The sequence below is a fragment of the Geospiza fortis genome, unplaced genomic scaffold (assembly GCF_000277835.1).
Source record: "Geospiza fortis unplaced genomic scaffold, GeoFor_1.0 scaffold112, whole genome shotgun sequence".
Taxonomy (NCBI): domain Eukaryota; kingdom Metazoa; phylum Chordata; class Aves; order Passeriformes; family Thraupidae; genus Geospiza; species Geospiza fortis.
This window is the reverse complement of record NW_005054298.1, coordinates 15,332,146-15,343,997: the sequence shown is the minus strand read 5'-3', so window position 1 is coordinate 15,343,997 and position 11,852 is coordinate 15,332,146. Positions and strand designations below refer to the sequence as shown.

Genomic DNA, 11,852 nt, shown 5'->3' with positions numbered 1-11,852 from the left:
GGACTAATACTCAGGAAATTCTGCTGCTTAAGGAGCAGGAAAACATTTCAAGTGTGTTTAAGAGTGATGGCTATGGGTTCTACCTACTAAGTTAGAAGGCAAAAATGTTTGCAGTACACTCATTGATGCCTTGTTGTAAGCATTGAGAGTCCTGGTTAAAGATATTAAAACCTAAATTTATCACTTAGGATCTGGAGTTTTGTTTTTTGCTTTAATAGACATCTCTCTTATGTTCAAGTTTCAGCCATCTGTCCCTCACTTTGCACCCGACAAGTCTTCCTACTACAAAGTCTTCAGCGACACAGCAGGTTACAAGCACATCCATTACATAAATGGCTCACAGGTGAGGAATTTTGTCTAGGACAGTCATTGCTGGCTTGTGCTTTCTCCTGGTGATCAAGGAGTCTCATGTCCTACTCCTTGCCTTGCCTTTTCCCCTGCTCCAGGTTCCAGTAGCTATTACTTCAGGAGATTGGGAAGTAATCAGCATAGAAGCTGTAACCAATCAATTTTTGTAAGTATCTGTAAATAAGGTGCCTCTTCCTATCATAAGGGCTGGTAACAAGGGTCTAAGCAAGCATGGAGAGGGAGGAGGGAGAAGACTTTTAACTTATTAAAAATCTGATTTAAACATGTCAGATAAAATTTTTAATTATACTGTAAGTATTTTACTAAAACCAGTATGTTTTGCTTTTATAGATACTACATCAGTAATGAAAATAATAAAATGCCAGGAGGAAGAAATCTTTATAAGTAAGAAATTCTTTTTTCTACAGTATGAGTGAAATTTTTGTTAATGAAAAAGAGAAACTTTAAGAAAAATCACTGAAAACTTAAAGGATTCGTATGTTCAGCCTAATGTGGGGTCATCTTTAGGATATTTAATGAAAATCAGTGTAAGAGTATAAACTGCAAAAATAATGGAAATATATTTCTATAAATTCAGTTAATAAAGGGAAATTGTGAGAATAAACAACAAATCCTCAAGCAAAAAACCCCTAAAAATAACCCTCATGCTTTTTTTCCTATTACTATAATTTCAGAATTAATTGAACTCAAAAGCTGAAACTGTGTTTTCTCTAGTTTTTGAATCAGTTTCTATCACTTCCAAATTTTACCTTTTTTATTCAGCCATCTTACTTAAAAAGCATATACTGCTTTAGCATAGCTTAAAAAAAATATCTCTGAGATAAAGCTCATTTACTTTGCAGAGTACTCTTGGAAAGCAGTCCAAAATTGACTAAATGTGTTAGCTGTAATCTGGATGAAAAAAGATGCCAGTATTATTCTGTGTCCTTCAGCAAAGACACACAGTATTATCAGCTAAATTGTCTCGGTGAGTATATCCCGAATTAATTGACATAAACATGACTCACTGATTAGTTGGGTGGTGAAGTTCACTTCGTCAGGATCTTGATATGTACTGTGTAACAATGATATGTGTTGATAACATTGGATAAATGTATTGGCAGTGGAAAAACATACTGCCTCCTGGGCTCAAAAGTACCTTGACAAAAAGGGATAAAACTGGGATAAAACTTGTTAGTTCTATCTGTCAGTGGACCCGAAAGAGCTGCAAAACACTCCTGTCCACTGTGCATCTCCTCGAGAGATGTATGCGTAGCTCTGCCTGCAGAAGGAATTTGGAGGCTCTTGAAAGTGTGACAAGCAACAGACTGGGTAAAGAGCAGTGCTTTATGTATGAGAATAAAATTAAGATAGTGCTGGTCAAGAAGAAAATCCAAGTAATGTAATCATAGGGTAAGCAGGGGGACTGTAGTCTGTGACCTCTAAGTGCTCCTGCCACACAATGCAAGGGTTAAATTAATCAATGGCTGGGAAGAAAAAAATTGTCTCCAAAATTACTTTAAATTTAAATGTATGCTGTTTTTTAACATGCCGAGATCTTCCTTAATCCATGGGCTAGAAGGACAGACAGCAGACAGAATTTTCTGTCAGATTGTAAAAGTGGTTGAAGACAGCTGCTGTGGTCCCTGGGACAAAGCTTTCTGATGGCCAGACCATTGTCCAGCACCAAGGCATGGGCTTTGCTAAAGAGGGGAAATTCTGTTCTTCAGCACCTCACACTCATGTGGCTCATCTCTGAGACAGCCTGAACATTCTGTGGGATGCTGTGGCTTGAATTTGGGCCCTGCTAAGCTAAAATTTAGCTTGAGCAGACTGGAGGGGCACAAGTTCTGAGCTTTTATGATTCACCCGTTTCCAGTTTAGGAGGGCTGTGTTTCAAGCCAGCTTGCAAACATGAAGGTTTTATGCCCTGTTAACAGGTCCTGGCCTGCCCATGTCTACCCTGCACAGAAGCACTGATGATGAAGGTATGGGATTGTCTTTAATTTATATTATGCCAGAAAATTACACTGTAAATTTATTCTCATTTTCTTCTCATTGCATAGTATAATAATAAAAAGGTCAGTTATAAAGGGTAAATTTAATTTCAAATAATTACCAGAAGAATAAATTATATAGCTTGATATATATTTATTCAGAGTTTATTTAACATTATTTTACACAGGGCTAGAATACAGTAAGTAGTGTATGACCTATTTACGGAATAATTGTTTGGTTTTTCTGAAACAATATTTAGGTGGAAAACAGGGAAAAAAGAACTGAAGGAAAACTATATTGTAAGTGTTGAATCTGAGAAGAAAAACAAAAACTGCAGTAAACTAAAACTGCAATATAAGTTGCCATCATCTCAGGTGTAATATTTAAAGTGGTTCACAATTAAAGAGCCGTGCATTTGAAAAAATCTGTTTAGTATTTGAATCTTACTTACTCTGTTATTTAGTCCTCAGATACTTGGAAAAGAACACTGAACTGGAAAATTCATTGAAAGATATTCAGATGCCTTCAAAAAAATTTGGCTCCCTTAGTATAGGTGGATACAGTAAGTTCAAAAATGTCTGGAGCATGACAGGACAGATGGGTGTAATAGGAATTCTTGCAGTTACTCAAAACTTAGAGGCAAGGTGATTTTTTTTGAGATTTCCAAATATTCTCAGTTATTTTCTGAAATCCCAAAATGTTCTTACCTAAAATGTGCTTTTTCCACAGTGTCGTATCTTCATATTTTCATGATGAAGTGGCTTAACTCCTTTTTCCTTTAATAATAAACTAGAAACCAGAAGTCTCTAACAGTGCAATAAATAAATAAGAGAAATGAGGTTGGGGCACAAACTCAAAGCTTTTTAACATTGTTGAATTTAAATTACATTATAAAATCAAGTAGGTCTTTTTGATTTACAGGCACAAGTCCCCTTGGTTTGTGTTAGCAGGTTGGGAGAGTGGAGAAGTGCAGTTCCTATGAAAAAGCAGACACAGTCTAAATGAAAAAATCTTGAAAAAACATTTAAGCAACATTTCAACTCTATCACCTTTGACTTTGTGTGTGGGGGTTGAATAGGTTGAATAGATTTGGATTGAATAATTATTCTTGAAAGCACATTCATGCTCTGAGACTGCATAAACCTTAGTACAGACCAGAACAAAATGCTAGAAAATGAACTGTTAATGCCTTGTGAGTGGTGCCCCTCAGAATTTGGGTAGAGAAGTGTTTGTGGTGTGCTTTTAGGCTGAGCAACATCAAGGAGCCCAGCAGTGGGAGGCTTGGTACCTGTCTAAACTGTACTTGCTCCAGCCTTTGCTACTAGCTTTTCTCTTCATTACAAACTTCCTCCTGATAAAATGAGCAGTGATTCTTAATGGAATTCCATTTTACGAACTGTATTAAGTCAGTCATTGCTAACTGTTCTTTTTGATGCCTCCCTTCTTTCACTGTTACCTTATTTATATAATAACTCTCTTTATCTTTGTTTTTTCTGTCTTTTATTTCTGTCACGTTTTTACTAGGGCTAAAGATGAAATCTTCCAGGCAAGATGGAGATTTAAAGATGTTCTTCATGCTATCAGTTGTATATTCATTATTTTTTTATTCCTCTTTGTTCTTACTACTTCATGTCTTCAGGGTAAAAGCTTTTGGGTAAGGGGAATCTATTTTTAATATCAAAAATAGGAGAAGCAAATCCATTTATGCAGTCCTACTTAAAGCTTCAAGTCTGCTCACAAATCCATGTAGGTTAGTGGAGTGAGTATATCTGTGACTATAGAGTATGGAAAAATTAAAATGAGTATTTTAATGTGTTCCATTTAGATTGTTTATGTTTCAGTGTTCTGATGCCTTGCATTTTTGTATCTGGGCAAGTTTCTGTCAGATTTGCATTCTGACTATTACTGCAGTGCAGTCCATCAGCATTGCAGCATCAGTTCACTTAAAATTCATGAGTGAACAATTGAGTCATTCAGTTTGCAAAACTTACAGGGTGTGCCTTTAAAATGTTCAGCTCACAGCCAGCTTGGGTAGGACGAATGACATGAATGGAACTGGAATCAATATTGCTTCAAAAATAATAGATACTTGGATATGTTTCTGGGATGCTTTACAAACTGTCAAGCAAAGTCTATCTGGCAGGTTCAAAATAATATAGAATTTCTTTCCTCTGCTGGGAGAGAAATTTTATTTTTGAACCTGTGTTAGATTTACTACTGTAGAGACATAACAAGTTTCACATGTAAGCTTAGAATAATGTCATGAGACGGCATGTTGATTCCCCAGATTTTATTACTTTCTGCTAGTTTAGCTGTAAAACATTTTTTAAAATGAATAGCTAGGAACTTCTACATGTATATATTAGGACAGTCCAGTTGAAACTGCTCTATAATTTTAGGGGGTGGCTCAAATGTTCTCTTGTATGAGTTGTAATGCATGTCAAGTAATTTCACTGGAGAGCTGACCTAAGTCAAAACTCTTTTCACTTTTAGACCTGTGGTATCAAATGATTCTGCCTCCTCATTTTGATGAATCAAAGAAGCATCCTCTGCTCCTTGATGTGTAAGTTTTCAACCACATGGCAGTGTTGTGTTAATAATCACTTTCATCTACTTCAAATGTTCTTAATAAGGAAACACAAAACTGGAATGTTTTCTAATTACTTCTTGAAGTAGTTTTAAGATGGAATGGAAAATAGGGGTTTATCCCAGTTCATAGTGGATTCCTGTGCCCTAAGATGATGTAATGTTTAATGAGCACAGCTCTGGCACTGGCACTGAGGCAGATACGTGACTTAACAGCCAGGATGTTTGTGTTAGCTTACCTCCTCCTCTGCTCGTGATGTTCCTTCGGAGTAATCTTTGATGAAATCACAATGCAGAATGAAACCTTGAATAAGTCTTGTATTCTAAAGCTGAAGTAGTGTGTGTGACATCGCATGTTTTCTGTAATATTTGACTGTCCCTCAATGTTGACAAACATCATCCTTTGGTCAGGATTGCATTTGCTGTGTATTTTTTTTCATAAATACAAGCCCATGAGCATGTGCTGATTGGTCTTTCTCAGGCACTTCTGTTCATCCTGGTATGTTTTCTTCTAAATGTGAATTACTGAATTTTAGGTATGCATTAAAAGAAAAATGTTAAGTTACTCCTTTTTTACAAAAAGGTGACTCTGTAAGGAAAGTGGCTGTTAGTTGGTAAATACATCTTTATATAATGCAATTTGGTAGCACTTTTTGATGTGCCATTGAACATTGAACATTTTAATGAACAGCCAGTGCTCTTGGCTTCTTAAGGCTTGTTTTGATTATGATATTATTTTTATTGACTTACCTTGATATTTGTCAGGATCACATCTGGTTCACAGTGATCTTAATATCAGAAATTACTTTGGAACTATATAAATCCATAGTTTGAATTAAATTTCCAGTACTTTTTTCTGTGCTTTTAAGACTGATAAAAGTGGGCTATAGAGCCATATGAGCCATCCTTCTGTTTCTTACTGTGTTGAACAATGGCTAGAGAAGTGCGCTGCACAGAATTTTACCATCAGGGCACTCAGAGTATGATTTCATAATGATCAAGTGCGTCTGAAATACTTTCAAGTAAAAAGTTACATACAATTATAGTTTTGCTTCCTTTTTCTCAGCCTGCATAAGAAATAGTTCAGACTGATGAGACATAGAAAATTATATTTTTCATTTTTCCAGTTGAAGGCTATTCATTGATTTCAGGCTTAAACCAAATAAATCATGGGTGAGTGGAACAGAAATAGAGAACATCACTTTGAAACTCAGGTGACTAGATATGCCAAAACAGAAGAAAACTTGGCTTGGATTTCTGATTAGCTGCCTTAAGTCAAAATAATGAAGGTTGCTTATTAGAGCAGAAAGAATTAAAACAAAAACAACAACAAAAAACAAAAACAAAAAAAAACACCTGCTTTCTTGATTAACAGCTGAAGTTTCAAAAAAGCATATTGCTTTTAGTGGCACCTTGAAGTCAGTCAGTGATGCTTTCCTTGTTTCCTCAGTTTAATTTGAAAGCTTATCCTGTTTTAAAGGCCAAAATTGTCAGCAGTAATTATATTTCAAATGCTTGATGTGAGAATATATGGAGAGTAAGTGCCTGGATTTTGTGGCATCTTTCCCCTAGGTATGCAGGACCCTGCAGTCAGAAAGTAGACCAAGCCTTCCGGCTCAGCTGGGCCACGTACCTGGCGAGCACGGAGCGCGTCATCGTGGCCAGCTTCGACGGCAGGGGCAGCGGCTACCAGGGCGACCGGATCATGCACGCCATAAACAGGAGGCTGGGAACATATGAAGTGGAAGATCAGATAGAAGCAGCCAGGTGAGCCACAGGGAAAGGTCAACACCTGCTCCTTCTTTTATGTGCTTATTGTGTAAGGGGGAAAAAAAGGTGAAGGTTTCAAATCGTCATCGGGAAAACACTGGCAAAAAGTAACTGCATTCTGCTTAATTTTGTCCACTGAAGTGTGTCATTTATATGCCAACCATCATTTTATGCTTAAAAAGAGAGGAGAGTTAATGCTGTAGTACCAGTTAACCATATCTCTGATTTTATGGAGATGATTTTATAGAGATGATATGTGTCATAGCAGTAGAAGAACACACTACCAAGGAATTTGGAGATGGAAGTTTTACTTCAAGCATTTGCAAGTTTCTCTTGTCACAGAATTATGAGAAATACTCAGCCTTCAAACTGTAGTTCACATTTGTCACTTGGTTTATGCTTGTAGAACCTCACTAAAACAAACAATCCCAGTACAGATCTCTCAGAATTGCAATGAAATTTGATCTTACAGGGTTTTTTATGTGGGATTTTAAAATGTTAAGGAGTTTAAACAATTTCACAATCTTCTTGATTTTTAATTATTTTTATGCTGACTGTATTTCCATGTGTTGGTCTGTTCCTTACTGCTGCAATTTGATTTTAGTGCATCTTTAAAAAAAAAGACAAGGCAGTTAGTGAAATCTGACCTAATACAATAGAAATGTCAGTGATTATGTATTGAGGGGTTTCGGAGTTTCATATGTACAGATGTTTTTTTAAATTAAATTAATTTTTTCTAAATTTCCTAAAGACACATGTGCCTGAATTGTCATATGTTTTCATGTGCAGTCACTATGATGAAGTGGGAAATGCTTGTTTGTACAATAGAAAGAGGAAGACTTGATAGGAAATAGGCACATCTGTAGAATGGCAGATATCTGCAGTCTGTTTAGTGTTTAATTATTCTGTTTGCTTTCAGAAAGTTTTCTGAAATGAGCTTTGTTGATAAGGACAGAATAGCTATTTGGGGTTGGGTAAGTACTCAAAAAATTTTGGCGGGAATAGTATTTAATTTAACAACTATTTATTGTGCTGTCATGTGTGTGAGATCCTGTAGTGCTTCATGTGAGGCACCTTTGGGGTCACAGCACAATCCAGTACTTGAGCTGTTGAAGTTCATCTTAAAAGTGTGTTTATACATTACCCTTTTGCAATCATTCAGAAGCCTTTGTAAGAGAAATTAGGAGTACTAGAGGGATTAAAAACCGATTTAAATGGATGCTGCCAAGTTCCTATGTAAAGTATGAACCTATACTAAAAAGAAAAAAAATCCAAGTATGTGTTCAACAGCATTTCTTCAGCTGGATGACTGATACTAAAAAAGATGTGAAATTACACTCGAGCCAGCTGTGTGGGATGGTTATCATGGTATTTGCAACCAGAGGCCAGATTTCTCTAGCTTGATGCATCTTTAAAACCTGGCAAAGTAGATGGAAATATTTAAATCATTTAATAGCATGCACCCTCAGCTGCAAAGCTACATGTGTACATAGTGTAAGTGATTGCAGTGCTGAATTAAATTGTTAACTGAAATTTGGGCACTGCAGGTGACAGGCACAAATGAATAAATCGCTTGATGGCAATATGGTGTCTTTAATAGCTTTTCTTCTGGGGGTAAACATCTCTGTTATATGAAATCACATGTAATGGTATTAACTGTAGTGAAAGGAAAATTCTTTCTTCAGAAACTGATGATTTGCTGCAATCCCATCTTAAGTACTTACGACCCTCAGGGTGAATAGTAGAAGAACATTCCTCTTTGGAGCTATGTTGGCTTATGGATCCTGGACGTTGAACCTGTTGGCAAACAGATTTTCTTTATATCTTGAGTTTTTAGATTGTCAGCCTCTCATTGTCAGCCTGTCACTATGTACATGAATTTTGTTTGCCATAGATTCAGCAGTAATACCTTTACTGTGGCCAGGTTAGGCACTTAAACAGTGTTTAATCACTAAGTGCATGCATTACTTTGCTAATCTCATTGGAAGGACCTAGGAATTGACCAAACATTTAAGGACTTTGAAATAAGATGCAATTCCCTTTGCCTGTAATCTGGTTTTAAGACAGGAATGAGATCCAAAAATAGCTCTTGTTTTTGAATGTGGGTGGGCTCATTTTCCTAACTAACCCATTCAAACTCTGGTGAGGGCAGTCATTTGGGCGGTTGGTGACAGTGTTTAGGTATCTTGCTGCCTGGATGCTCAAGTGTGTCAGATATTTACTCATCTGTGTATCAGGCTAGACTGTGAGTAAATTTTCTGTGTATAGCAAGGAGTGTGTTGTTGCACAGTTCCTCCCACAGACTCAGCAGATCCTTCACTCCCCAGTCACAGTCTTGCTCCTGACACTTTGGGGGAGAGTTAGGGAGCGAGTTACCATGGGCCTGCTCCAAGGGAGCTGGAAATTTTTGGACGCCCTGTTGCAACTACTCATCAGAGCAGACTGTGGGCCAGAGCTCTGCTTCCACCTCGTTTCCTGTCTTTTGCTGCTGCCTACAGTGCTACCAAGCACAGTCATCCTCAGCTGAGTCACAGTTCGGCAGCGTTTGCGCCCTTGTTCCCCATCAGGCTCTCATTCATCAGTGCCACAGCTGCCATGCGCTGTTTGATGCCTGTTTCCCCGACCGAGCAGGCTGGCTGAGATCTGACCCAAATTCAGCATGGAGTTCATTAATATGAAAAACGCTGATCCTATAAATGCCTGATGAACTGTGTAGCAGATGGGCCCCATCCTTCCCCTTCTGACTAAAATAACAGCAATGTTTTCTTCTCAGTCTTATGGGGGATATGCGACCTCCATGGTGCTTGGCTCTGGGAGCGGCGTGTTCAAGTGTGGAATAGCGGTTGCCCCCGTGTCACGCTGGCAATATTATGGTATGTGAGGGCTTCCTCGTTACAAGGATTCCCATATGTCTTCCAGTGCACACGCTGCAAAGTGTGGATTCGTAGCACAGAACTTTGGATTATCTACTAGATGCCACGTAAATGCCACTTGGTCTGTTCTTATGAGCTCGTGGCCACTGCATTTTGAAATTAAACCAATACGCTAAATATTATTTCCCATTTTAAAAAGTCAGATCCATAACTTCAGGTAATCCCATTATCCATTAATGAAGGCTAAGTCATTGTAATATTGGTAGTACTGCTGTAATGTGTCTGCATTTGCTTTGATGACACAGTATTGTGTGTCAGAAATCCATTGCAGTTAAACTTTTGAGTCTTCAAAATGAAACTTCACTTATAAGAATGAACTATGAGGATTAACTTTGAACTTGCATTGTAATTTAGTCTTTCAAAGTACCAGAATAGGATTTGAATTGCCTTAGGTTGGTTGGTCAGGGGTTTTTTTTTGAATGTAAAATTTGGATTTTATAAATCTAATTCATCTTGAAAATAGCTTGATGTGAGAAAAACCTGATCAAGTGGACAAGTGTCTACATGCTTCAAGCCTTTAGAGCTTGAAGTAGTTGCAGGAGGTTAGAAATGGGCTAGTTATAGGGGCCCTCCTCCCAGATAAAAAAAATTATATGAAGTTATGAATCGGTGCTGGTACAATCTGAACACATTTTAACATTTTCCTCATTTTTATTTGTCCAAAAACACTCAAGGGAAAGCTTTCCCTGGCAAACCTCTGCTAAAGAAGGCCTAATTTATCATTCTGCAACTAGCACAGAGGCTGTATAATAGCTAATTCAGCAGATCAGATCATGCTGCCAGGCAGTAGCAGTAGTCTGTTGGGGACATAGCAATGTCCTCGTAATATTTTGGACATGAATATTACAGTATGACAGAAAAGATTTTTTTTCATGATCAAGATCTGTAAAATTCCACTTTTACCTAGTTAAATGAAGGATTATGGAGGCATATTCAGCATAAAAGACCCTCTAGTGCAACAACTGTGATGAGAAGTCAAATGGACATTAGAAATACGGCAGCAGAGCATTAATTTTTATGGTTTAAAACAAAGCTGCAAATCTGAAAATGGTAAAATGGCAAAAAATATGGTTTTTTTCACCCAAGCTGAATCCTAAGATACTATTATATTTTCATAGTATAGATTTTTGGTAGTAAACATTTAGATAAAATAAATAAGATATTTTTTCAGATGCTAGTTATTTACTGCAACATCTTCAGTCATTTTTTTAGGATTACTGAAAGAATAACAATAAGGAAACACTGACACAAAGTGCTATATTAATATTCAGCATTCAGGTGTCCATGGCAACAAGAAGATTAACTATTCTGAATAACGATGGTTACCTATACCCTTCATTGTGGAAAACCTGATTTCCAGTATGCATTGTTACTGCTTGTATTGATGGGTAAAATTGATGGTAGACAGACTTTAAATTAAGTAGCAGATTCTAATTTTGGGATTTTTTATATTTCAGATTCAATATACACAGAGCGATACATGGGCCTTCCTACAGAAAATGATAATCTGAAGAACTATAATGTAAGAAAGAAATCACTTTTTTTGTGTGTTGTTTCATTTCTAAACTGGTTTATTGTTCTTTAAACAGTTTAGTTCTTTCCCTGTGGGGAGAAATAAGTTTTTTTCTTCCTTCCTGCTAGAACTGTTGCATTGTGCTGTTAGAGGCTGTAGTCTCATGTGTTTGAATTTGCACAAGGCAGCTTCCTCTTGGTGAATGGTGTGGGGGTTTCTGTTGTTTGTTTGGTGTGTTGATGTTTCAGGGGTTTTTTTTTTACATTCACTTCCATTTGACTACTTTGCAGACTGTAAAATAAGCTGTAAAAACTTTTATTTTAACTACCAAGAAACAAATTTGTTTTAAAATTTATATGTTCATGAGCAAAGTATGCTTTCTCTTAAATATTTTTCACTAAAACAAATGTACTCCCACTTTTTATGAAATGTAATTTTTTTTTAAATGGGTATCGTGTGAACTTCCCTGTTTTAGGAATCTGCAGGTTTTTTGCAGGGAAAGCAAAATCTTCTCAATACTAGAACACTTTGACAGGTAGGCAAATCTTTCTGTACCATGATGATATCAAATTGCTGATCAACTGAGAGCCAGCATTGTCAGGACTGAAATGTTGACCCCATCTCCATAAACAGAGGGTGTCCAAAGTTTGTTCTAAAATGACCAGTGTTTGCACAGGAGTGAGGGAATCTGCATTTGTCCTGCT

General features: G+C 37.0%; 1 protein-coding gene across 1 annotated transcript in view; it reads left to right on the top strand.

Moving 5' to 3' along the window:
* Positions 1-11,852, top strand: part of DPP4 (dipeptidyl peptidase 4) — a 40,092-nt gene that overhangs the window by 21,303 nt on the left and 6,937 nt on the right. The window contains exons 12-22 of the mRNA XM_014306574.2: positions 239-343; positions 447-514; positions 700-753; positions 1,212-1,336; positions 2,289-2,336; positions 2,810-2,908; positions 4,840-4,909; positions 6,505-6,699; positions 7,622-7,676; positions 9,476-9,575; positions 11,093-11,157. Coding sequence (XP_014162049.2) covers positions 239-343; positions 447-514; positions 700-753; positions 1,212-1,336; positions 2,289-2,336; positions 2,810-2,908; positions 4,840-4,909; positions 6,505-6,699; positions 7,622-7,676; positions 9,476-9,575; positions 11,093-11,157 — 984 coding nt within the window. The remainder of the gene's footprint in view (positions 1-238; positions 344-446; positions 515-699; positions 754-1,211; positions 1,337-2,288; positions 2,337-2,809; positions 2,909-4,839; positions 4,910-6,504; positions 6,700-7,621; positions 7,677-9,475; positions 9,576-11,092; positions 11,158-11,852) is intronic.